Below are 27,925 nucleotides of genomic sequence, written 5' to 3'. Positions count from 1 at the left end.
TTCATATATTGGCTGATTAAACGCCCGATGACTAATTCATTCTTTAGGAAATATATTAATGAGCAACTAAGGAGGACATTTTTGAAATATACTTATGTCTCACATTGGCAGAAACATACATGATACCTTACAAGTAAACTCACGAAGTCAGAAAGAAGTCCATGGAAAAGGAGGAACTATTGGTAGTGTTAAGTTTAGGACAAGCTGAGCTCAAGGTATTTTCGTTACCTTTAAAAAGTAAAGTTGTCACATGAAAATTTTTTGCTACTGGAAAGCATATATTCTGCTTCTTCATCTATTCTGTTGTCTTTTTTCTTTAATTCTTTTTTTTTCCCTGTGCTTCTCCCATTTTTTCCACCTATTTGTGGTCAGAGAAATTCTGTATTCACGATAACAAATTTCTGACAGCAGGTACCTATTTGACTGACATTTTTCAGAAGGAAGTGATGAATTTTTGCCAGTTTATCATTGAGTTTCTTTGTTCTTTTTTTTTTTTTTGATCTTTGTAAGCACAAATGGAAGTCCATGATGAATTAATGATTATAAATTGGTAAATTAACACTTATAAGGTTAGGACAGTAGTTCCTTAAGCCTGAATTCCTGTATCCACTGTTTACCTCTTCGTAAAAAGTTTGTGTATCTATTTCAGGTTCTCATCTATGACAGATTTGGCCAAGATATAATCTCACCTTTGCTGTCAGTGAAAGAGCTGAGAGATATGGGGATCACTCTGCATCTGTAAGTATTTATTTTATTTTTTTTAGTAATTTTACAAAATATTCCCGTGAAATCATGAACAAAACACTGAAAATCATTCAATGAATAACTATTAAAATAAATATTATTCACTGTTAGCAAGGTTTCCTACTGTGTAGATGAGGCCCCTGTTCAAAAAAAATCCAGTAAGGACTTTTGAGCATGTCTGTACAGATCCCTCTCTTGTATATTTTTAAATTTTTTTGGTACAGACTGCTACATGGGACTGTGCATGATCTCCGCTTGTCTTTTTATACATAGACTTTAATTGTCTCATCTATGCTAAGAAATTTAAAGTATTATTTTAAGAGATTTCCCATTTTTCTCCATATTACATTTAGTTAGTTCATTGGCGTTCTTTAGCTGTGGTAAAAGTCATGGAGAAAATTTGAACATGAGTTTATTTCTTTCAAAAGTTTATTAACTTCTGCTAAGTGAAGGCTAGAAATCAAAACACAGTTGAAGGTGTTGACTTAGCAGCAGAAATGTTAGAGAAACATGTAAGCACCTTGCCTTTCTCTGTTTTAGTTAGCAGGAAAGGCAAGTGTAATAGTACGAGTTACACAAGTGTTCTGTTATCATGTCAAGTAATAATTGGTGTATGAACGTTGTGATGCAGTTTTTTTTTGGTTTTTTTTTTTTACCTTCCCCTGAATGGAATAATATATTGTGAAGCCTTTTCTCAAGCTTTGAATAAACTTCAGAGACTTCTATTAACACTTTGAGCTACCAAAAATTACAGAAGTGTGATTTTTTCCTATTTTTTCCTGTTTTTTTCTTTCTAAAATCTGAGTAAATATAAGGATAAATTCTGAAAAATTAGACTGTCTTTTATAAATTTTAAAGAAGTTATTTTTATATACTTTATATACATCAGAAGAGGAACACACTAGAGATGTTATTTTTCTTCTTTTCAGGCTTTTGCATTCAGATCGGGATCCTATTCCAGATGTTCCAGCTATTTACTTTGTAATGCCGACAGAGGAAAATATCGACAGAATGTGCCAGGTAACTTGCGTGCTAAATGTTTAAAACAGGTGGATGCAACAGGCTCTCTGTGAAAAAAACTTGCACTGATGGAAGTGTGACTGTTCTGTATCTAGTTCTGTGTGTGTCTCAACACTTCTGCTTACATTTTATGGATATTAGCACATCATTGTCATAAAAATACTGCCCAAAATTTTTACATGCAAAACTTCTGTTTCCCAGAAAGTAGAAGTGTAAATATGTCTTCTGAGTTTTGGGAGTGAAAAGGCCTGAGGCAGTGGGCAGAGACTGAAGTATAGACAGTTCCATTTAATTGTTTAAAAAAAAATCTGTAATGAGGGTGGTCGAACACTGGAACAGATTGCCCAGAGGGTTTGTAAAGTCTCCATCATTAGAAATATTCAAAATGACCGGACCCAATCCTGAACCACCTCATCTCTTTGACTCTACTTTGAGTAGGGGGGCTGGACTATGCAATCTGTATGAACAGATAGCCAAGTACTTCAAAAAATTTCATTTGACTATAGATAATTGGATCATCACATAGTAAATGTTTGTGTATTTTTTTAATAATTAAGGCTTGTATTAGTACTTAATCGGGGAAAAAAAGGTTGTGGCTTTGCTTTCTTTTAGGATCTTCGAAACCAGCTTTATGAATCTTATTATTTGAACTTTATTTCTGCCATTTCAAGAAGTAAACTGGAAGATATTGCAAATGCTGCCATAGGTGCTAATGCTGTAACTCAAGTGGCTAAGGTAAGAAAATCCTCCAGTCTCTAATGTTAAATGTACTACCATTACACGTACTACAGCAGTCTTACGTGACCACATCTGTGCCATGCAGTTTTTCTGACTGAACTGTGAACAAAATAAATGTTCAGCTAGGTTCAGTGATGGGCATGGATTTACTGGGGGGAAAAAGGGTATCTGCAGTCATCTCATTAATCCAGCTTGGTATTATATACTTCATCTTAGTCAAAAGTCCAAGTGCTGCAAGTCCTTTGTACTGAATGATAAGAGTGGAAGTACAGTGGCTTCAGAGTATTCCTGATCTCATTAACTCATTGAGTGCATCTCATGCATGGAGTGGGGCTTTTTAGCTACTAACTACATGAAAAGTGCAGAATGAGTGCAGTTGTTATTTTAAATACACAGAGTACTACAGAGCTGGATATTCCATACATGCACAGTGTTATTCATTACATTCCTATACCTTTATAATTTCAAGGCTGGTGGCTGGCTTGTATTCCCTTGTTGAATGTCTGTACCAAAATCTGCATGTTATAAACTAATGATTTTCATATATAATTAACTACATTCACTTGTTCTCACTCCTCTTGTGGAGTACTGCTGGCATGAAATAAAGAAAGAAACCATTGTGAAATGAAATGAAAACTACTAGTATTGTTTAAGCTTTAGGTCTTCAGCGGCGTAAGTTGTAGCACTGTGCACTGACTTTCGTAAAGCTGTTTTCCCCCTGTTCTCAGTTTATGCTATAGGAAGGTTTAATCTTTTTTTTTCTGAATGTACAAGTATTTTAAAGAAAGAAATAGAATTTGTGAGCTATTATCTCCTAATGCGTAGCTATTGCCCTCTTTCATCTCTTCTGGGTGAGAGCTCATTGCTGTCTATATTGTAGTTCTTCATAAAGAAAATAAACCTGTAATATTATAACATCATCCAACACTTGGTTTTTTTTTTTTTTTTTTTTTTTTATTTCAGTGATGGTTTGCTACTAACAATTTGTCCAAAGAAATACTTGAAGTTTGACTGCTTTCTTTTAGCACTCCTCAGGCGCTCTCATATCCTGCTATCACTGGGTCCTTATGCAGGCTTTTATAACTCATACATTGTATCTTACATTTGTTTCTTTTCATATGTAATTCTGTAACATTCACATTCAAAAACATGTAGCAATAAATCACAAATAGGTATTTTTATACCTTACTCTGAATTGTCCTGACCATTGTTCCTTGATTTCTAGGTGTTCGATCAGTATCTCAATTTTATTACTTTAGAAGATGATATGTTTGTATTGTGTAACCAAAACAAAGAGCTTGTTTCATATCGTGGTAAGTAAAATTTGTTCATGTAAAAATTCTAATGAGATGTGTAAAGTTAAAACTTAATTTTGAAGTTACAGTTAACATCTGGCAATGATTTCCTTTTGCTTTGATCTGCTCAGACTTCAGGATGATCTGTTAGACATATCATTTAAAGTCATGAAGGAGTCAGTTCTTAGACCTTAATTTCAGCATCTTCACTACACAGCTGTTTAATATTGAAAAATAATTATTTTCTCTTAAATAACAAATTTAGGAAAGCGAAACTGCAGCATAGATATAGATACTAGGAGTTCTTATGCATAGGGTAATACAGGAAAAGATTGTTGTTATGAACATGTTATGACACTGTGGGTGGCTGTTGTGTTTAGGCACCACTATTTAGTCATGATTCTTTACACAGTTCTTAATTAAATGTTTTGGCTTTGTGTGAATGGGCTGGAAAGTTTCTGTCGGTAATGCAAAGCAAGAAAGATTAATTGATCGAGTTTTGTGTATCATCTGGACAGTGACCAGTCAATACCCACTTTTCTTAGTCAAGACATGAAAAAATGCATGCAAATATGGCATTTTCATTATTGGGAGGCCTTAGGATAAAGAAATAATATAAGTTTAACTCATCTTTGGGCAAGAGGACAGAATAGTTAATCCCTCGGACTTCCTCTGCTTCTATTTTTCTATAACTGTGTAGAAGGAAGAGTAAATGGCTAATATTGGTAGGAAGTAGATGTACCTGGCATCCTGTGTGATGCTATTTGAAGGCTTTTGTACTAAATTTCTATCTATTTTGTAAAACGACAAGAAAATGCAGGAACCTTGCATTAACCTTACTTTTCTGCGATAGAATAGTTCCAACTGAACTTGTAATGGAGGAGAGAGAGGAATATATTGAAAATGTAACAGAACTTTTTGCTGAAACATTATTCATGTTTTTGAGTTTTGTTTTGTTTCCAAAAATTGGCCTAAGGAGCAGTTTTGTACAACAACGTGCATGTTGTGCAAAACTGGAAGGTACTGACAGATTGCAGATTACTGGAACATCATAAATGAGTGCCTCAAACATAACAATAAGGAGACATTTATATTTTAAAATTAGGAAAGGCAAGGCAGTAAAAAATAAGATTTCCTCCCTGTAAACTGGGAGACCATTAGTTGAAGGTAACTGCAGAATGATAACCACAGTTAATGTCAAAGCTTTGAGGTTACACAAAAATATGGATATTGGGAATAGTCTGCATTTCTTGGTGCTGATATTCCAGAAACTTTAATGTAGAATGGAGAAAGATGCTTAGGGGAAGTGCTTCTGTTCCTGCTGTCACCCTGGTAGCCTAGTAGAATGTTTGACTTCTTGGGTATAGCTGCTGATTAAAAACTGCTAATATAGCCCATCTTTTTCAAGTTCTCAGAGGACAAAAACTAGGGGAAAAAAAAAAACCTTTAATAAACCTCCCATCTAAAATTTATGTGTGGCCAGTTATAATCATTCTCTAACATTAATGTTCAGAGCATTGGAGATCTTGTTTGAAGAAAGAGTATAAGACAAGTAATTATTTGAGATATTTCCTAAATTCAACTAAAACAAAGGAGGAGGGCATTTGTGGCATGAGTCCTGAGGTAGTGCTTGACTTGAGACCTGTGATAACGTTAGGTTTGATGTTTCATTTTGGCTACTGTGTTCTTGTCAGTATTAATTATTTGATAGAAATGTTGCTAAGCATTTCTTGGTTTTACCTGAATATGGGAGGGAAATCTTTTTGTTTATAGTGTGAAATGTTTTGGAACTTGGGCATTATCCTTAATCTGGAGATGTAAGGTAAATTTATCTATTAAGTAAAAAAAAAAAAGGGGGGGTGTCCATTATAGGAGGTTCTGTAAGGTTTAGAATCTTTAAATATAGATAAGAGAATTATGGTATGCGGTTAAAATTAAACAGGTAATTCTTGAGGATTTTACATTTGACAAGTGGTTTCCAAGTGGATGGCCATTCCTGTTACATATTGTGTGCTTTTTTAGGAGAGATTTTTAGTAATACAATAATTATGAAATCCAGAAGTTAGAGTATGCATTGTTAGAGATAACGGGGAAAGTTTGTGTAGAGTTTGACCTTATAGTGAGCAATAGTTAATTTTTCACAATTTTTTTAACTTAAAAAAAAGAGGAAAAAAAGGGGAGGAAAAAGTAATGCAGGTGCTAAGAGGGACATTTAGTAATTTGATATCTTCAGCAGCAAAAGCTGTTGGCAGTTAGCAGCCATTAGGTAAGAAGAGGATCACTTTATTGGTGTTAATGTCGCGTGAACTTCTTTAACCCCGATTTTAACTGTTTTCCACACCGTTTTAGCCATTAACAGACCAGATATAACAGACACCGAAATGGAAACGATAATGGACACTATTGTTGATAGTCTCTTCTGTTTTTTTGTTACGCTTGGTAAGTTTTCAAATTCTAGCATATTTTCAATCTGTGTTCCTTTTAGAAGAGACCCATATTCAGTGAGGTAGCTAGAAGTTTAGAGATTTCTTATAGCCAAGTTAAGGCAGAAGTAGACATGTGACAGAAGTCTTAATAATTTGCTGAGAGCTTTAGTGGTCTTGCTAAAATTATTGCTCTGCATCAGTGCAAAAGAAAATAAAGGCTGTCCCACATGGGAGGTGATACATTTAGTCTTCAGTATCAGTGGGTGAGGAATACTGAAATGCAAGGTTTTGGTTTTGTTGTTTTTACAAAATTGTAGTTTGCACTGTAGGTCAGCAGTGCTAGGAGTTTGGATTTGCAGCTAAAAAAAAAAAGGAAAAAAACATCACACAAACCCTGCAAGGATCTAACTAAAATAATTCCTAGAGTAGGAAGATATATTAAATTTACTTACATTATTGTGAATTTTATTGTTGCTTAGTTCATACGTTTTTCATAGTGGCAACATCTAATGTAAGTTCTCACTGAGGTCAGTGAATCTGAGATGATATTCCTTCAAGAGAGTTTGGTGTCTCTGTGGGGCAGTCTGTTCAAGACAGGTTCCCTTGAACCAACTGAGTTCTTCCAACTGTTAACATGATACAAATTAAGGCCCTTTTACACAGACACTTAAACTCACGGTATTTGAATTTTCATATTTATATAGATCAGTGGGATACATTAGCTAAAGATTTTGAAACCTGAAATCCAGTGTAAAATATGCTTTTGAAAATAACATTCCCCTGCAGTGAGATGTAACCGATATATTATTTTGTGTTTGTTGTTGTGGTATTACTTATTATTATTGTTTTCAAGTGACTTCTGATCTTTTGAAACTAAGTTTTAATGCTTCCGTATGAGAGTTTATTTGACCAATTCTCAGTATGTTAGCTGTTGTTCTAGAGTATACTATATTGCTCATAAATTCATGCATGAGGTATTCACTTACTTTTGTAAAACTCCATGTAATATATTTCTATGTAGTATTTTTGGTTTCACAAGTAAAGACTGAAAAAGAAAAACATAATATAGAATTGGTATTGTCCACTTGAAAATTTTCATTTCAAAATGTTACTAAAAATTTGTTTTATGAAAAGTACACTAACTTATAATCTTAAAATTATAATGCAAGTGGAAGTCAATATATCTTTTATTAGGAGCTATTCCTATAATCAGATGCTCAAGAGGAACTGCAGCTGAAATGGTGGCAGTGGTAAGAAATGATTTTCTGAGAAAATAGTTATAAAACTTTGCTAACAATCTGTTTGCTTTTCTCAATACCACATAGAGATCTAGTAGCATCGCATCTTCTTCGTTCTGAAGGAAGTAAAACTGGAAATAGATATACCAGTTTTTCTTTCTTGTTTTAGTACCATGGAACTCATCTGTAGAAATTGTAAAATTATGCAATCAGCTGTTAAGAAACTTAAATCAGAATGATTTTTTTCTATATGTCTAAGTAAGAAATTTTTATCTATCTTACTGAGAAACTCCAGAGTTACAAGACATTTTTACTGTGTCAAAGTAAATTTGATCATCAAATAGGAAGGAAATTGCCAAATTAAATCACAATTTAAAATTACTACAGCGCTGTCTTCGCTAGGGATCATCACTGTGCTTCATTTCTTCCATCTTCCTCACGTCTTTCTTCATTAGTGAAGCCTTAATGTTGATAAAACGTAAGCATTTAGTCTGCATGCATTCATACTGGGGGTAGTCGCAATTTTATGAAACGCTTACTGTGGCAGTGTCTGACAGTCCAATTTTCTGCTTCTACTTTGGTTCCCTGTTGGTGCCTCCTGATGGCATTTTTTTGTTCACGTGTTCAGGGAAAGAGTGGTAATTGTCTGAGAAGGATATTAGTGGACATAAAGTATTATCTTCTGTGCAGTCCTAAATCTAGATATCAATGCAGGAGGGAGAAAAAAGAAGGAAAAGATTTCTTGGGGGCCAGGTCTACTGTGCAGTTGACCTAGACTTCCTGCAGCTAAGACACTTGTAAACTACAAAACCAGCACAATCTTAAAATGTTGATCAGATAAAGAAGTTTAGAAGCCGTTGGTTTGTTAAAAGCTGTTTTGTGGTGTTTTTTTTTTTCCCCACAGAAATTAGATAAGAAGCTCAGAGAGAATCTAAGAGATGCCAGAAACAGTCTTTTTACAGGTGATACACTTGGAGCTGGCCAGTTCAGGTATGGTGTTAGTAATAACTATGCATTTTTATTTTTCATATTGAAGTTGTCAGAAAGATCTCATTAGGATAAGTCACCACTGTATGGTGAAAACTGTTTACAAGGATTAGATTCAAATTCTGTATTAACAGAATTAGCTGTACTTCTAAGATTATGTATCTCTTCTTAGTATAATTGGGTTGGAAACTTGTGATGAAAAAATGTACAGTCCTGAGACAGTGAATCAAAAATCATTTAATGAAGCAGACAATTTTGTTCACACTCTAAACCTAGCCCCTGCTATTATACTCAGTTTACAGGACCCGGATGTGCAGCTGCATGTCTGAACATACCTGTTATCAATCTTTAGTCCATTAAAAAGGAGGAAATACCAAATTTCTCACTTATGAGCAGTTATAAGTTGTTGTCATGTCAAAAGCAAATGTTTTTCAGCTGATCTCTGTATCTACCTGAGGAGGACTGCATAAGGACTGACAGCTGGATAATTAGACAATTAAGAATGGTCATCAGCATTCAAATCATATGAGGGAAGACAGGGCTGGGAAAAGACATTGCAGGTGCTTGCATGCATCTGAAATGTGTTCTCAGTCGCCTGCCCTACATCTCTTTGCTGACAGATAGTTGAATACTTAACAGGCTGCCTTAGGAAGGTATATTATGGTAGTTTTCACTGCACATGAAAAGGTAAGGAGATCTATTGGGAAGACTGTAGCTGAAGGCAATGGTTATGATCTCCTAACTGGATATAAAACAGTCATTATGTATTTTTATCTCATTCAAAGCAGAACTTTGGTAAAAGACACAAAAACTTAATGTGGCAAAATAAAATGAGGTTGAAAACCATGAGGAGAGAGAATAGCTGTGAAATACTGGTTCCCTCATTTTCATGGGAACTGAATTGTAAGCACTTCCTTCAGAAGGATGGCTTGTTTTTTTGATAGGATAGCATTATTACCCTCAGAAGATCAAGATACAAAGCAAAGGAAGTACCTTTACAGTTAAATGTCTTCAGATCTCAAGTTTGCTTTTCAGAATGAGGTAACTAAGGCTCTTGAGATTATATATCTACATGAAAATACTTTATTGCAAGGAAATCCAGAGCATGGAATTAACATGCTTTTACTCTGTTCAAATACACTGTAATTTAGCTGTCACATTTATTGTAGGATTAATGTGCTTTAGGGAAATGGATACACCAATGGTCTGTAAATTCACAGCCTTCTATCTTCACTATAATTTTTTCATGTAGCTATAAGCCCAGATATTTAGGCATGTCTGGATTTTTTTCTACATAAAGTTGAGTATTGATGCAGTTACCATAATGCATCTCATGAGTTCATAATCTTTTCTTTATGGACTTTAATACAAGCAAAGAGGAAAAATGAAATGGAAAACCGTTGAGAGAGGGATTTTGTATTTGAGGTATGTAATGAGGATTAAGGTCAAATATGACCCACTCAAGCACATTTAACACTTGTTTAGAACTCAGATGTGTATCCAAACAAAAAGGTATTAGTTAATGCCTAAGGCTAGTTACTGGTTGGTGTTTTGACTTCTGCTTAAAATTATGCATATTGATCTCACTTAGTACAAAATTAAATAAGCTTTTTATCATTAATAAGACAGTGATTCATGGAATTTCTGGCACTGAACAACTCCAGATGCTTTGGGAGAAGGATGGAGGGACTCTGCAGTAGAGAATTTGGCTTTTAACTTAAGATACAATGTAGAAGGTGGCTGATTGCACTCAGGATGTTACTGGCATGTTCTGAACATGTTTAAAGAAGTACTAATGCAGTGTCATCTTTTCAGCTTCCAAAGGCCCCTATTAGTCCTTGTTGACAGAAACATAGATTTAGCAACTCCTCTACATCATACTTGGACATATCAAGCTTTAGTGCATGATGTTCTGGTAAGAATAAATCTGATTTTGTTATCAAAATACTTTTTCACTCAGCTTGTTATTAAATTTAGTACCAAATTTTCTCTAATTCCAAAATCTGTTTTGTGTGTTTTATTTGAAAGTTGTTTAGTTAAAAACAACTTGGAAGATTTTTTGAGAAAGTTTATGTAGGAATAACTTCTAAAATTGTTATAAAGTTGAAAGTTTGATATTATCAAAAGATGGGTAATTCAGCAATTCAGATTATTCTGAATAATTCAGATGATGCTCGAGTAGTTCATGATCTTTTATGTTAACTCAGAATTCCATAAATTCAGTTTCATTTTGAATAATGCTTATAAAGAATTTTAAAACTGATTTTAGTATTACTTTGTATTTCAAAAATATCTGTGTGGTTTTCTCCACAAGATGGTGTAGATGCTCAGCATAGAGATGCCAAGTGATATGACCATACTGTGAAGAATCTAAAATAGATTATTTTTTTTCAAATGAAGATAGCCCCAAACCCTTCCATTTCCTTGAGTTTGTTATAAAACCACTAGCAGAAATTTACTTGAATGAAAGCAAATACTATTTACCTACTTGCTATTTGTGCATTTCATACCTAGTTACAGTGTAATTAATACAAGATATTAGTAAGAATAATTACTATCTGGATGCTTTTTATATACTCTAGAGTTAGTCGTGCAAATCATTTCAAAGTGTAGCTTTGAGAAATATTTTGGTTTATTATTGAGGCTGTTAGAGGAAGATGTCAGATACACGTGCACCTGTGTTAATATAATTATGTGTTTGTAGTTGGTTGTGAACTAGTCATATGTACAGTGTTGTCTAGAAACTTGTATTGTTGCAATGAAGATTTTTTTTTAGCAGAAATCGGATGGTTTATGACACTTTTAAATTCTATTTTATGTAACTCATTCATTGTGAACAGTCCTTTCCTCTTAACCTAAAAGATGTTTTTTACAAATAAACATCTTTTGGCCTGTTTTCTTTAGGAAAGGCCTATATGAGAAAAGTGTGGTTTGCACTGTTTTTTCCAATAACTGTTGAACTGTCTGGAGACTGGCAAATAGAAATACTGCATTTCTACAGTTTTCTTCTGGAAATCAGTGAAAGCGTAGAGAATGGAGACCCAAACTAGAATTTTACAGGTGTAGATGCTATTGCATAAAGTCAACTCTTACTGTCAACACTTGTTTGTTGCCTGTGAGCCATTTAATAAGCAAATGCTTGCTGACTAGCTAGTAAATACACGCCATGCTCTACCTACTTGCCTTTTCCTCACCTGCTACATAAAGTATCATTGGGTAGCCTCAGGCATGTGTTGGGATAAGACTTTGGTACATCAAGATAAAAAGGGATCCAAGATGTAGCGGAAACTAGGGATAACTACTGCTGCAAATATGGAGAGGTATTGGAAGAACACTAGGAGAATGATCTGAGGATTGTTGGAAACTTACCTGTACTGCATCAGGCTTTAGTAGTTTCCCTAAAACAACTTGTTAAATTTTGCATATTGCTTCTTGTTTTTGACTGAGCTGATAGGATTACGAATTTGTATAATAAAATTGTAACCAAGTGGCCTGTGATTCCATGACAAGGGCAAAAGTTTAATTTAAAAACCAGTCAAGTTATTCACCTTAAAGGCAAGCGTGCCAAGTTCTTTGCAGACTGAGCATAATATTTCATGAAGTAACCACAATAGACTTTCAAAAGGCCATAAATTGTAATTGAAAATGGTGATAATTACATAAAATGTACTTCCAGATAAATTGTTTTACATTTAATCTCTCAGTTAAGATAACCATGGAATTCTGTGGAGTGTTGAACTAAATACTAACCAAGCCACAAAATGGCGTGCTGTGTCATTTGAAATGGTAATGATGGTGTTTCTACATGTACACAGACTTGCATGCAGAGATCCCCATTTTCAACTAAAATACCCCTCGGGAGTGGTTACGGAAAAGTGGGAGGCACAGATAGAAGGCCTTTTAAAGACAAAATGTGGAGGTCGAAGGAGGGGACTGGAATCAATCATTTTGGTAAAACCTGTCACTGCCAGAACTAACTGGGAAACTCAGGTCACTGGTGAGCTAAATTGAGCCAAAACATAGATCTCACTATGTGGTGGAACAAATATACATTAAAAATACCCTATTTTTAACTGAAACTTTAAGCATGCTGTGTGTAAGATGAGGTTTCTACCCATTGACTGCATGTGCTTCCTTTGAGTAGCTACTTGGTTTTGCTTATGTATTGGCATGGATGTTTTAAAATGAAATACTAAAAGTTTGAACTTTGTCAAGTGATAACTAGAGACATTTTAAAATTGTTTTTATTTGAAAATTTCACTTAATATGATCTACTGTAATGAACATAATAAAATGGAGTTTTATTTCTGGAAAAAAACATATAAAAGATTCTTGACAGTTTCTGTAGTCAACAATATAACTCCTTTTATTGTTACTTGCCAAGCAAAGATCACCTCTGAAATCTTAAACGTTCTTCAAAAGGGTTAGAGTAAAGTCAGCAATAGGATGCTTGCTAACCTCTGTGTCGAAAACCAGAGGGGTTATACTGTCCCTGGCTAAAGTAATGGGGGAAAGGAACAAAAGGCTACAGGAAGCGGTGTGGTGACACAGCAAGTGAGCGTAACTGTCATCTAGCTAAAAGACATAATTTCTAGGTTTGTATATCTGTGGAAGAAGAAAAGCTATATGGAGAAATAGCAGCTTTGTTGCAATCTGTTGTTTTGTCATACACTATTTCACTAGTGTTTAAAAAACAGTGAAAGATCCGTGAAGGTTTATCTAAGTAGTCTTCATGGTAAACATTCCCGTTGCTGATGTCATGAGCTTCTTTGCAATTTTGATATATTTGCTGTAGTTGTGTAAGTGAAATTCAGCCTTAGAAACTTCTTGTTGTATGGAACACAGAAACTTTCACTGCTTTAAAGTTTTGGTCTGAGCATTTAGAGTGTTCAGCTATTGCTAAATAATTTATGTTCTATACAGAAAACAGTATGCCTCTCGGTTCAGTTTAAGAAGGTTGCTTGCAAGACAAAACAGATGTCTTTGCTTGACATTTGTTGCTTTGTTTGATGGCGTTTCAGTAAGTGCAAGTAATTTTTGAGTTCTTATATTGCTATTGTTATTATCTAGTTAATTATTTGTTTACCATCCTCTTACAAAATGTTAATAAATAGTTGTTACTATTTTTTCTAGAAAATATTCTGGAAGATAATTGTGTATAAAAGATTTAATGATTAAAAACTATCAAATAGTTACATATGATTCCTTCTTTTATTTTAGGATTTCCATTTGAATAGAGTGAACTTGGAAGAATCAACAGGAACAGAAAGTATTCCAGCAGGTGCTAGACCTAAGAAAAAAAATAAGAAATCCTATGATTTAACTGCATCTGATAAATTTTGGCAGAAGCACAAGGGCAGGTAAGCTTTATAGGTACAAAGGTTATATTGATTTAGACAGTTTGTGTGGTAGAACTTCCTTGGGTTTGTTTGGCCACAAGGGCATATTGATTATATCACAGCACTGCAGATTAGGCTCAGGAATCCGAGTACGTGCCTGGAGAAGTTTTCTGTGGTCTTATCATGTTAGTATGGTGGGTTTTGTTTGTTTAATAGGCTCAACTACTTAAATCTAATTTTAAGTGTACAAATAACAGGTTTGTTAGAATATTTCTGGAGCACAAAGGGCTCTGGGTTAGGAAGTGCAAAAAGAAATAGAAAAGTACGCTGTGTTTACCCTTACTCAGATGAACAAATATCTATACGAAGTTCTGTCTGCCTATAAGGCTACTGAATTTGAAGAAAGAAACATTGTGATTTATATGGCCTCTACTATGTGTTTCACTAAGTATTAAATTTTAGGGGGAGAATTTGCTACAGGTAAAATTAATTCCTGTAGAAAATTTTAAGAAAAATAAAAATGGTGAGGATAGTATACATTCAAAGTATTCTTTCATATTATGGTAATTCTATTTTAAGTTTCTTTGGAAAGATTTGTGGAGATTTAATTTTTTATGGAATGATCTTTGTCCATATTCATTGTATCATTCATTGTATCTGCCTTTGGTGACAGAGCATGAAGATGTTTTTATCAAAATTACATAAAAATATTGAAAGCAGTGAGTATGTATCTTAGAAAGTTTAAGTAAACAGGTAGTAAGACGTCACTGCTCACGGACTTGATAATGCTGCATGATGCGTGTATTGATATTTCTGACATTTTGTGTCACGATGCATGTATTGTTATTTCTGACATTTTCAAGATCATCTTGATCATATAACGTGTCTGGTTCTAGTGTTTCAATTTGTTGATTTAACTGAGCCTAATGCGGAGTGTTGCATTAGTCCTTTTCCAGAGGTAGCTGAGTCTGTTCAACAAGAACTGGAATCCTACAGAGCCCAAGAAGATGAAGTCAAAAGACTTAAAAGTATCATGGTAAGGTTTATATTTGTGCTTTATCTAAAGCCTAATAGATGCTCAGCGTACTACACCAGCTGCAAAAAAATAAAAATAAAAAAATCAGTGCATGCTGAGTCTTAGGCATAATGTAAACTTAAGTATAGGACCGTAAGTACCATAATTCATTAGAAAGTTCAGTTTCTTGCATGTATTGATATTGCATTTATGTAACTTCCATAGTAACTGTAAAATACAATCCAGACTTTACTGTCGCAATGAGAAAATAGGTTATGAGTGCACTGACTGTACTTCGATGTAGTATTTTCATGCCTACGATTATTTTCATTCCTCTTTCCAAACCACTCCTCAAAACCAGGGTATAGAAGGGGAGGATGAAGGAGCAATAAGCATGCTTTCTGACAATACAGCTAAGCTAACATCAGCTGTTAGGTAAGTTAAATGATAAATAAAATAATGCATTATTTTTTAATTAATGGGGAACAATTTCTGATTCCTTCTGTCATTTCACTTTTAATATCTTTTGAAATAGCTTTAAAAATAGGCTACTCAGCTCAATAATAAAATTTAAATGGTGGCAAAGTTAAAGACAGCACCCTTCACAAGTAGTTGTGCGTACAACTTCCACAGCATGTGCATGTTAGGCCTCTAAACATGGCTTTGGAATGTTTCCTCAGCAATGCTGAATGATCTTAAGTGCAGCATAAATTTACTTACAGACTCTGCATGAGAAACGTATTCTTTCTTCTGTATTCATAACCACTTTGAATTACACTAGAAGACTGAGGTTTAGACTTGTTCCTAATTGTAAACCTGTTTTTCATTCCACTACTGCCTTGGAGAGGGGAGATGTTCGGTTTTCTGCCTTTCACTCAGGCCCAAATCAGAAGGGAAACGGAATGATAATTATTCTGATCATAGATGAGGTGGTATGTCCAATGTCCTGTAAGATCCAGCATGTGTCTGCTGCAACTCAGCAGGTTAGTTTGTATTTAATCTTTTCAGCTCTCTTCCAGAACTTCTGGAAAAGAAGAGGCTCATTGATCTTCATACAAACGTTGCAACAGCTGTTTTGGAGCACATAAAGGTAGGATTGCTCTCTGACTTGATTTTCTGTAAGATGCTTCTTGCCTGGAGCAATGTATTTGACCAAATGAAGCAAGATAGGAAAGTGAGCCTTCTCAACTGCGCTACCTTTTACAGAAACCACTGTATAACATTACTTAGAGTTGAAGGGTGAGGGGGAATGAGTTCTGAATGTCTATGCATGAAAAGTGAATACAATTTCTTTGTATTGGAATTTACTACTACACTCTTGTCTTTTTTATGATGGCCACAACCTTTATTGTGAGTTAAATTCTTTCTAAAATAAGTTTACGATGGAAGTGTTAGGTTTATTTTAGAGGCATGTCATGGCAAATTATGATTTGAGTCTAAGCATTCATTTTCTCTTGTGTGTGTGCTTATCACAAGAGTACTGTTTACTGTTCACCAAATGAAAATGATATCCAGAGGTGTGGCAGTAATGATGCAAGTTACTAAACTGGTCTTTCCAGCAGGGTCTGTGTTAGTTATGTCCTGTGCATAATATAAACTCTTAAGAAGGATGTTTGTCCTCTTTCCTGCTTAAGTCTGTGCTGCTCTTGTAATGACAGTAAGGACAGGCCTACACCAGCTTTGCTTTATATGCAATTTGTCAGGCAGAAGACGGGTTTCAGAGTGGGATGTGGAATGGAAATAACATCGGTTTTGAACAACAATGTCCTCTTGGCAACAGTCAAATGCACTTGTTCCTTCTTGATGAGGTGGCAGTGACACACTTTTCCATTACCTAGGGGCAGGAGTTACTTGTGTCCCCCTGCTGTAGCCCTCCAGTACTAGCCCTTAGGCTCCCTCCTCTGATAGGAGCCTGCTACTACAGAGCTCCCAGGGAGTGATGATCTATTTCTCCATAGATGATTCTTAATTCTTATCCTGCAAAGTGTTCAGGCTCCTTACCTTCTTACTGTATAGCTGTCAAAGAAGTTTGTGAGACAGATAGGAATGCAGTTCCTTCAGTATGTTGATGATGCATTTGTCTTTTATCAGTTTCTTTTGATTTAGAAAGAATCACTTCCTTCTTCTCCAAGCACTCAGGAACTATCTAAACTCAGGCTAATGCAGAAACACGTTTTTTTTCCATTGGAAATTACCAACGGAAAAGCCTTTTCACTAATGATTGTAGAATTTCTTCCATTTCCTTTGACCTGTCTGTTTTCTCCCCTCTTTCTACTCTCCAGTGTTAGAAAAAGATTTTTTCTAACTCAAGCTGTGGAATTTTAAAATGCAGGATGAGATGTTACCTCATGTACTCCTCAGAAATATTTTCACAAAAAAAAAAACAGTATCTCAGCCAGTACTTTTTAAAGAAATTCTGACGGTACCTTGAGGCTGTGGTAAAATAGGTTTTATATCTGGTTAAATACAGAAACCAGATTAGGATAAGGTAATTTTTTTTGACATGTGCCCAGGTCTTGAGGAGCTAGTGAAGCACCATGATTTTCTTCAGGTTATTTTATTTTCACTTTTAAAATGATCTCGAAGTACCTTCAGACTTTAAAATAGATTCTTTGCATTGCCCGTTATGTTTTTTTTTATTATTACAGTAAATATTTGAGCATTTTTTCTTCTTACGTTTATGAGAATCAGTGCAAAGAATGCTATGAGACCCGCTCTAATTAGACTGAGTTTAATTTTTCTTTAGTGGTCAGTTTACATCTGCTTTCCACGCGGTCTTGGATCATTTTCTAAGACACGGCAAGAGGAAACCAGAAATTAATCACATAATCAAAGGTCGTGGCAGTTTTCTGGCAAATCTGCGTTTAGTGAAATGATGGAAAGAATGCATCACTTTCTGCACTAAATGAATCATCAACTACTTACTGTCAACACTTAGAACAAAGGCATCCTTGTCTTGCATTGATTGTTTTTTCTTTGAAGAAGCTGGTGACTGAAGGACTGTACCCAACTGTTAACAATTTTAAGACTAGAACTATGGATATCTTTCTACCTACTTTAGAGTTTCAAGTAATACATATCTTTGCATGTCTCCTACGAATGCTTAGATTACTGAAGTATGTCAAATTATGGCATGTACACTGATGCTTTTCTAAAACAATTAAATGCAGAGAGGGGTAGGTTATCATTGCTGGAATTCTGTACCTATGAATTTAAGTTGTGGATTTTAAATTAATTATTATCTGTCTTAGATTACTAACACTTGTTATGTTTAGGGTTTTGTTGAATACCTACATAATTTTCTTACCATGTTTCTCCAGTTTTACTTGATCTTCAGGCCTGATAATTTGAATAACTCCATTATCTGGATGGACTTTCCGATTATCCATTACATACCCTGTAAAAGAATTCCACTATTTTAACCGTTCTGTTTTGTCTTGACACGTGAACAGAAAAAGTATATGTAGTAAGATACATATGTCACAGTGGTCCAGGCCATTTTTCTGTAATTCAGAACTGATTATTAAGTAAATTCCCAGGAAATGAGAGGTTTCTCTGAGTTCAGTTGCAGTCACCTTTCCTTCATTATTCTGTGGGTAGCTCGGTGCAGTTCAGTCAAAGGGAAGTGGCTCCGGCTGCCACCTCCAGCTTTCTCCTAGAGCTCCTCTTCGTCCTGATAGGAGCAGGCTATAATTACCTGACTAGCCACACTCTTTCCATTGATTTCTGTGGGCTGTTATTTCTGACTGTTTTCTGTCAATATCTTTTAGAAATCCCTTCCAGTAATTAAAAATACATGTATTTTGTCGTCTTCTGCATGTTCTCACTCTCTTAAAGGAAGTACCTTTGTACTGTAAAGAGAATAGAAGAGTCTCCTACAAATCCTTACAAAAATGACCCTGTAAGAGATTTCAGTGGATCCTGCTTCCACTTTTCTGCTTAATATTGAAGGAATTTTATGCCTCTTTTGGAGTCTGGCACTCAGGTGGAGATTCCCACGTGTCTCAGTAACTTATGTTGTTAATAAGCCAAATTTTATTTTAGGGTATTTCTAGAAATGCTAAGTTGGAAGCTTTCACCAAAAAAAGTCGAACTGTGGAGCTTCAACTACAATAAAGATCTTGTCCCTGAATTGGAGACCAGAAAGGTCTACTGAATGGTGTTAGCGTGGAACAAGATGTCACATTAGGAAATGAAGAGCAGGAGGCAGGAAAGGAATAACTGCAAATGTAAACACATCTTGATTTTATTATTAGTTTTTATTATTTTTCTTCACCTTGCTATCTGGCATAGCACCCATAGCACCCATAAGAACCTCTTCCTTGCTGTCTTATCCCATTGGAACTGATGATCCTAGAGGTCTTCTCCAACCTAAATGATTCTGCGATTGAATCTACAGGATTGTTTAGCTCTTATTCCCTAGCTTTTTCTCTTGGCATCTCTGGGAGTTTGTCACTAGGTAAGCAAAATGGCACTTACTTACATGGAACATCTGCTTCTTATCAGCACTTCTTAGAACAGTTGGTTCTTTGGAAAGTAACTTTCTCCTTGATGTGGCATGCCTGGGAAATCCGTTAAAAGCTAACTAGTAGTGTTTAAGGCTATTCCGTACTCCATGTGAAATTGTATTCATAGTCCATATAAATCCTAGGATACACATATAAGAAAAATATTGCCTTAAATATCACCTTCGCTAGCAACCTTGGTTAGCTACCTGCTGATGAAGAAGCTGAGTATACTCACCGTATTGATTCATCTCACTAGTTCGTGCTTATGTCGCATCAGCAAAAGCATTGAAAATTTTATATCGGTGCTTATCTCTGGTGTCCCTACTGTGGACAGACATAAAAGAACTGAGTTTTTTAGGATTTCCAGTCTGGTTCTTTTTCCAAAACAGTGCTAAGTTCACACTCCAAAAGTAATTGTCCAAAATTTTTAAGACAGTACATGTACCATTGATGTTTCTGTTCAGGCTCTAAGCATAGTGAATATATGCAGCCAGTGAGGCTTTTTTGGCTGCAGGTAGTCTGTTCTGTTTGGTAATCTTAGTCAAACAATCACGAAGTGGCACATAGCTGAGAAGAATTTTAAGCATTTTGTGCTCAAAATAAGTTAACAACTGTAAATCTGCTCTTATAATTTAAAGTATCTCATGTTTAAATTATATAATTTTATTTAAAAGTTGATCTGTAAATAAATACATTGAGTTAATATATTTTATGTTGTGTATATATAGTTCTAGATGCCATCTGAATAAATTTGTATTAAACAGAACACCAGCTAAGATAATATAGGCACTGCCAAATTCAACAATATATTTATCTTAATAAGATGAAGTTTCCAGATTTCATGACAATCCTTTGTTTGCTGGATGCCTTTTGTCTGGGAAAAAATATTTTAAACTTAAAAACATTGACTTTAACTCCTTATGAGGAGCTACAAATGTATGTAAAACACAGAAAGCAAGTAATGGAAAGACTACAAAAATTGCGGTGGCTTCTTTGCAGTTGTTTCTCTCCAGAAACAGTTAAGGAAACTATAACACAAATAAGAACTGTAGAATTGTACAGTACTGTGGAGAGGAGTCACAGAACTTGCCTGACATACCAGATATCAAATTGCACATGAAGTAGGGACCTGGAAAAAGGCTAGTAGTTCACTTGTATTCACTTTAAACTAGTGCAATGTAACCACTGATAATCGCTTTACCTTTCAGCTAAATAAGTTATTATTAATGCAAGTCTTTACAGCACCATAACTACCAAAATACAGCTGTGACTGCTCTTCTAATAGAGCTCAAGGCAAATACAGCTTGAAAGAAGCTCCACCTGCTTTTTTGTCACTACATACACCTTCTGTGTAATCGTTGTCACTATGACAAACAAAAGAAGACATCCTTCTGCCCCTCAAAGTAGCGAGTGGTCAGTTCTTGAGCACACTTCACAGTAACTGTTATTCTCAGAGAGTTACCTTTTATAAGCTGCAAGTACAAGCTTCCACAAAGGTTTTAAATTAAGTTGCTCTTCTGCAAGTAACTACTTTTCTTGATGTGTTCAGTAGATGGTGAACGAGAAATGGAATTATGTATATAATACTGGGAAGCAAGGGGCTACCTCCATAAGCTGATTGCCAAAAGTTTTTAATATTAAAATATTCTTGTGACTTATTCTGTGTTGTCATCTTTTTTGTTGAACTAAAAATACTCAGAATGTAAAATATCCTAACATCCTTCTTTTCTCCTTCTTTTTTGTGCTTTTATTTCCTTATTTGTTATCTCAGGAAAAAAAAATAGTAGGATTCAAAAACAAATGAAAACCAGACTTCTAAACTTTTTTTGTTGCTGTCATTGCACCAACCACTGCACCAGGTTAGAAGGTGCCATAGTAATTTTGCATGCCTCGGCAGTATCAGGCAAATTGTCCTGAATCTGTTAACCTGAGAAAAACCCCTGTGACTCATGCTTCAGTGTGGTAATACCATTTCAGTCTCCCAGCCGGTATGATCTGGAGCTGAAATATTTCCAAGGCAATGAGATGGAGATTCACTCTTACAGTCTCTCCTTTTTGAGCCAATGCATAGCTGACGGTGTCCAAACACCAGAATTTAGTCAGTTGCCAGACATTAAGGTTTTGTAAGCTGAGCAGTTGTAACATCTGTTGTGATACTACATGTTAATTTTCAAACCTCAATAATCTGTGATGGAACATAAGTTTGTAAATAAGCTTTAAAATGCGTTTTTGTATATTCAGATTGAAAGTTCAAGATCAGACGTGCAAAGCTTGGCTGTTTGTGCAGATGTGTTGTAATGCAGTCATTAGTTGCATGGTCACGTGAGGTCTTCCATAAAGCCTTTGCCTCATTAATTTCATGCAGTACCTGTGACATCCTTAAAAAAAAAAAGGGGGGGGGGTGGGTTCACAACCTGGTCTGCATGTGATTGATGTGATTGCAAGTGACAAGTATGTCATAGTGTAATGAGCGGCTTTTTTTCCAGTGTTAGCCAGATAACCTAACTATGAAGTTTTCCATATTTAGTGTGAATGAGATAGTTATTTTGTACCAACCCTTTAGATTTGAATGGAAAGCTGCCAACTTTTCTCTGGAATGATGCCTTACTGTATTCAGGAGTTCCTTGTATTTATCTGCACTGAGTAATTGTCTTGTTGATGGAGAGACTTGATGTTCAGCATAAGTTTGACATATTCATTTGAACATTATTTTATCTTACTACAGCATAACACTATTTACGATGGCACGTAGTTTTCAGCTACAGCAAAAGCATAGTTGAAAACAAAGCTCCTCTTCCAGTTGAATATTTGCATGTCAGACCTTTAACAAGTTGCTTAACTTGCATTTTTGTTTCTGAGAATTACACAAGCATCAATTTTCTGAGAGTTGATAAAGGCGAGCATTAGTTATTTTTTCTGGCAATTTACTTAAAAATAATTTTCTAAAAACGGTCTTGATAACTAAAACTATATACCTTTTTAAAGAGGAAAGAAATATTCTTCCCAGTGTGAAGATGTTAATCCTAACACTTACTCTTAAACAGGCTAGAAAGCTGGACGTGTATTTTGAATATGAGGAAAAAATAATGAGCAAATCCACTTTGGATAAATCTCTCCTGGACATGATTTCTGACCCAGATGGTGAGTACTTTAAATCTGAACTTTGTGTCAACATTGTTAAGAGATGCAATAAGCCTATGCACACTATAAAGAGCGTATATGCAAGCTGTGCAGGATTTGTAAAGGAAAGAGCTTTTCACTGGTTTTAGTAGCAGTCTAGAGAGTTAATTATTAGGCTGAGTAACTTCCAAAATACTGGCAACTTTTGCAGCTCCATTAAAATCCATTCCTAACCCCTTGTTTCTGAAGATCAAAAGATTTTAACTTTTGTGTTTCTCCAGTATTTACTAATATAGCATGGAATTGCGTGCTCTGAACAGTCCTGGTTCTTTAGAATCCCACTGCATGTTTTGGAATGCATCTGTTGTAAAACCAGAACGCAACAGGGCATTTCATAGGATTTGGTTAGGTCAAGGAGTAGTGGTGTCTGTAGCTTCTGCTTGTGTGAGGGAAAAAAAAAAAAAAAGGGGTGTGTGAGAAGGTGTAGAGAATGGAACCAAGACATAAATTGGCCAGTTGGCTGAAAGACTCAGCTCAGGTTTTATATGCCTTGACCCAGCTGCGGCATGTCTGTTTTCATTATCCAGGAGCAGAGGGTTACAGCTGTTTTGTATATGGCTCATGCATAACAAAGCTTTACACACTGGATGATGCTCAGGTTCTCTATCAAGAGTCACCAGGGGCCTTTCTGTGAAGAGCTGAGACCAGAATGGGTTCTTGGCTTGGGTTCTTGGCTTTTTGTGGTATCATAGCATAGAGGCAGTGGCCTCACGTAACTGTCATTGCAGCCTTTCACAAGGCTGTGATGGATTCCAGTGGGATCTGATGGCAGTCAGTTGGAACAAAATAACCTACAGAAGATTGTAAAACTTACGTTACGAATACAGACCTGTGTGCAATAGGAAATATTGGCAAGTGTATTGGCAAATGTTAAGGTTTTAGAGACCCCGAGTCCTTGCTCTTTTCCCAGTGTGCTCTTTAAGAAAACGTAAGCATGCAATAACAAAACATGTATAGTCTTGCAGCTGTATACTGAACATAACGTATGCTTGGAGTTTCTGTAATGATTCTTCTTAGAAGAAAGAATACACATAAAACCTGCTGATTTTTAGAAGTCTTTTATTAGTGTCTGAGCTATAGAGTCAAAAGGCAGTAGAAGTCATAGATGGTTGGTAGAAGTCGGAGCTAAATTTTACAGATCTCATTGGATGAAGACTAGAAACTAACTTTCAGAAAATCTGTAATGTCAGATATCAATCTGTAATTCACTAGAAATCTGTTGTTACCAGGAAGTTAATAAGAATATGGACAATCTTCTGTTAATCAACGATACAAAGTAGTCCTTTTCCATGTTCAGAATTAGCTGTTTGTGTACTATTTTGATTTCAACTTTAACGTTTGCATGAACAGCTGATGATTATATATTAAAACAGAAATGATTATGCTTGCCAGCATATCCTACTGGATCAGTTACTTTTTACCTGAACCGACATTTTCTATGCATATTTAGATTGCAGTATATATCTAATTGTTTTCCAAGCTTGATGTATCATATCAACATTTCTTTTAACAAGGAACGTGGGTTTACACCAGAGAAAGATTAGACATCCAAGCTACAGTTTCCCTTCATTAGCTAAATATTCAGATGTTTACAGTAGCTCATTAGAATTTCATATGCTTTGCCTAGATTTAAGACATTTATATAATAAAAGGTTTTAAATTTAGGTACTGTGGTTATTTCAGACTATGCTATCTTGTAAAACTGACCAGCTTCCAATTGTGTGATTTGCTGTGAGATACCAGCAGCAAACATTTGTTTTGAAGTACTAATGCCTCAAGTCTGCCAACACTTGCAGTGGTGATGTACTTGTTTGTATTATCTGTGGGATACTTGCCTTGTGGACAATATCTGCAAACCCCTTCAAAATCGTACTTAGACTTGACCACTTAACAGCTTCAGCCTCCCATTTTTACTATCTTACAGGAATTTACTACTTGTGATAATTAGCTGCCTTACAGTGGTGGTAAAACTGAAGTTACTGATTTTGCTTTGCTCTAACAGTTAAGCAGTAGCCCTAAAGGCTTCCAGCTAGTTTTTGAATTTAAGTTGTTCTATGTTAGGTTTGTCAAGTTTTCTTCAGAATATTTACCACTCCTGCTTTCCATGCTGTCACAGACCATAGCTTAGAAAAAAAGCGAACACTTTACAGCCAACGGTCCTGAGTCCTACCATTGCTTATCGTAGCGATGATTTATATCAGCAGTATGCTTAAAGTACTTTTGCCAGAAAAAAAGTGTTTTTCCTGAGATTTAGGTAAGTGTATATGATATAATCAAAGATTTTGTTTTTCCAAATTCATTATTTTTTGGTAAGAGAAAATATCACCTACTCATGTCTAAGTGAGACCTCTTAGCTTTTATGAGCATAAGCCTTCTAGGAGTGTTGTGGCATGGTAAATGCTGTCAAGTTCCAGAAAGTATTGTCACAAGCTATAAACTGGCAAGTTGGCTTTTAGTTCCAGTGATGCAAAGGTTTTTTTTTTTAGTTCTTGATCTTCTAGCTTACTGTTTAAAACTGATTTCCCAGAAAAAGAATTGTACCAAGTCATAAATGTTCATTTTGACAGTGCTTACTAACAGGTGGAATTCTTAACTTCTGCCAAACCAAATATATGCTCACTTACAAACAGAAGTAGCATATTAGACTAGGTGATCCCTGCTGTCATTATCTACGGTCCATAGTTGGAAAAAAATAATACTTGCCTACAAGTACAGAAGGGTGCATTTTTTAAAATATTGAACTATATCTAAAGGTAACACGCTTTTCTAACAGTGTTGAATTACAAATTTGAAATGTTTTGAGAAGTTGTACCTCTGAAATCTTCCATTTAAACTATGCTTTTTACTAATAGTGATCCTGTTCTAGGAAAAAAAGTAGATGCTGTTCGAAATCTGATAAAGTAGGTTATAGTCTAAGGATGACAAGGATGGTCACAACATCATTTTGATTTGGCAGAGATGAATTTTGATTGCCATGGATAATGGTTCCCAAAAAACTGGAGCAGTGTTCTCCAAGGAATGGTGTGAAAATAGGTGGGTGATTCAGGAGGTCAAATCCTTCCTGAAGACGAGGTAGAAGTTCAGCATTTGTTCCTGACCAAAGGTTCACATAAGTGCTCAGTACAGTCAACCCTAAAGCTGCATAAACAAATTGTAGAGCTCAAAAAAAAAAAAAAGAGGCTTTTATTTTACTTTTATGCTTTCCTTCAGTCTCTTTCACAGATTACTGCCTGTTAATGCAGTCCCCTTAAAAATAAGACATAATGTCACTAGGTAACTTAGTTGTATGTTACTTGAAGAACAGTATTTGTTACAAGCAAGCTTGGTGAGAGTAACTCTTTCAGAAACAGTGAGCCAGTCTAACCCAATTTTTAATAAAATTGCTGAATACCTTTTACTGCTGTATATATCAAACAGGTCCATGCTCAGAAGTAACAATTACTGTCATAACTAAAGGCTTGAATGTACATACATATTGTTACTGAAGGGCAATTAACATAGCATAGTAACATTTTTTTTCTCATTTATTTCACTGCAGCAGGAACTCCAGAAGACAAAATGCGTTTATTTCTTATCTATTACATAAGCTCAGCTCAGGCGCCTTCAGAGGTATGTCCTTTACAGCTTGTAACACTAAATTTTACCAAACAGAATTTTTCTGTACCGGCATTAAATAGGTATTTCTGCTTCTCTTTGAAGAGAAGTATGAAATGCCCAGCTCAATATTGCAACTTTAAGTACATTTTGTAGTGTTACCAGGTAATCTGTTCACAGTGCATTAGCTACTATTGCAAAGGATATGGGTGGCTAGTAAGAAGAAAGATAATCTTGGAACATTCAGTCCAGAGTTACTACAAGACACATCTTGGCACAATTTTCATCATTCTGCTCCACTGCCCATTATAAGTAGATTTTAAAAAAATGTCAATATGACTCTTTTCACTCTATCCTTGTATATTCAAAAATAATTTGGTTTGTTGACTAGCAGATACATAATGTAGAAATGTTTTTATGTCAATATCTGACTAATTCAGGAAGCAATTTCTTAATAGTTCTTTAGAGCTTATGATGAAAGGAAGTTTGTTATTATACTGTAGAAATTTGTAATATGGAATTAATATAGATAACATGGAATAATTTTATGGTGAACTGCTGCACTGGCTCTAACTGGAAGAAAAAGTTATGTTAGATTAGGCAAAGAAAGTATTCTTATAAATGTATAAGAACTTCTATGTAAACTTCTCTTCATTGTTATTAGTCACTTGTGACATTTTTGGGAAACCATTATTCTGTCAGGTTTTTGAGAGATGCTGATAGAACAGATTGTTCCCTTAGCTGAAAGCGGACAGGTTTAATTCCACAAATACAGTTAAGTTTAATGCAAATAAATATAGCAAAATAGCATCAAATAAAATAGCAATCATAGCAAATTGCATTTTAAGGTGTATTTTCATATTTGGCAGGGGATGGAATTTATAATTGTTTTTTAACTTTGGTTGTTAATGCTATAGCTTTACGCGTAATGTTTAGGTAAGGATATCTTGTATTCCACATGGAGGGAGTTCAGAGTAGTGTAAACCTGTTGCATTTCTCCACTTTGTAATTTCAGATTGATCTGGAGCAGTATAAAAAAGCATTAACAGATGCAGGTTGCAATCTTGCTCCTTTGAATTACATAAAACAGTGGAAGTAAGTAACTTGATTTTTCTCCTATGTAATTGGGTAATTTTACAGAATACAGCGTTGGTATCAAAGAATTATGTAGTACTTCTCAGACATTGTAAATTATCCTTAAACGTTTGTTCTGGCATAATTTTTTTGCTGTCGTTGTTATGGTAATACATGCAAAATTTTATTTTACAGCTGAACTCTAATAATGCCAAAACACTACTGAACATGACACATATCAGTGTCCTTAATTATCCAAGACAGAAATAATGCAGTGACTTCGGTGAAAAGTTGGGCTAGTTCAGACTCTGGATTTTGTGATTCGTTACCAAAGGGCCACGCTGCCTATCAGTTGCTGTAGTTGCAGCTGTTATAAAAATAAATTCTTTGTATTTTAAATATAAAATCTAATTCCTTTCAGTTCTTTAACCATTGTAGCTCTAGACAAGAGGGATGCGTGTAATAAATAGTTACTTTCTGAAACAGTTTGAGAAGCAAAAGTATTTTCACTTTCAAATGACCAGAGTGGAACATTCTGCAGCAGGATATGCCATGAGATGAAGCATTTGATTTCTACCCCTGCTTTCACAGGGCCTTCACCAAGATGGCTTCAGCTCCAACCAGCTATGGAAACACTACGCCAAAACCTTTGGGGTATGCTTTTGATTAATTTTCTGTAAGCCTTTGGGTTCTTTTAGCTTATTTCAGTAGTACCAAAAGTGTAATTAGTTCTGTACATGGCTCAGAATAAAACATTTCTCTATTAA

At 35.2% G+C, this 27,925-nt stretch overlaps 1 protein-coding gene across 2 annotated transcripts in view; it reads left to right on the top strand.

The window, feature by feature from the left end:
- Positions 1-27,925, top strand: part of SCFD1 (sec1 family domain containing 1) — a 45,302-nt gene that overhangs the window by 3,490 nt on the left and 13,887 nt on the right. The window contains exons 1-17 of one of the 2 annotated variants that reach the window (XM_066997267.1): positions 176-215; positions 650-738; positions 1,674-1,764; positions 2,377-2,499; positions 3,728-3,815; positions 6,147-6,236; positions 7,418-7,473; positions 8,366-8,451; positions 10,264-10,363; positions 13,669-13,808; positions 14,733-14,823; positions 15,164-15,237; positions 15,811-15,892; positions 22,355-22,451; positions 26,029-26,099; positions 27,100-27,179; positions 27,750-27,812. In XM_066997267.1, coding sequence (XP_066853368.1) covers positions 719-738; positions 1,674-1,764; positions 2,377-2,499; positions 3,728-3,815; positions 6,147-6,236; positions 7,418-7,473; positions 8,366-8,451; positions 10,264-10,363; positions 13,669-13,808; positions 14,733-14,823; positions 15,164-15,237; positions 15,811-15,892; positions 22,355-22,451; positions 26,029-26,099; positions 27,100-27,179; positions 27,750-27,812 — 1,352 coding nt within the window. In that variant the 5' untranslated portion in view covers positions 176-215; positions 650-718. Of the gene's footprint in view, positions 1-175; positions 216-649; positions 739-1,673; positions 1,765-2,376; positions 2,500-3,727; positions 3,816-6,146; positions 6,237-7,417; positions 7,474-8,365; positions 8,452-10,263; positions 10,364-13,668; positions 13,809-14,732; positions 14,824-15,163; positions 15,238-15,810; positions 15,893-22,354; positions 22,452-26,028; positions 26,100-27,099; positions 27,180-27,749; positions 27,813-27,925 lie in introns of those variants that run through there. The other variant, XM_048058867.2, reaches the window with a different exon arrangement.

This window comes from Anser cygnoides, chromosome 5, assembly GCF_040182565.1.
Source record: "Anser cygnoides isolate HZ-2024a breed goose chromosome 5, Taihu_goose_T2T_genome, whole genome shotgun sequence".
Classification (NCBI taxonomy): domain Eukaryota; kingdom Metazoa; phylum Chordata; class Aves; order Anseriformes; family Anatidae; genus Anser; species Anser cygnoides.
This window is presented reverse-complemented; position numbering and strand designations above follow the sequence as displayed.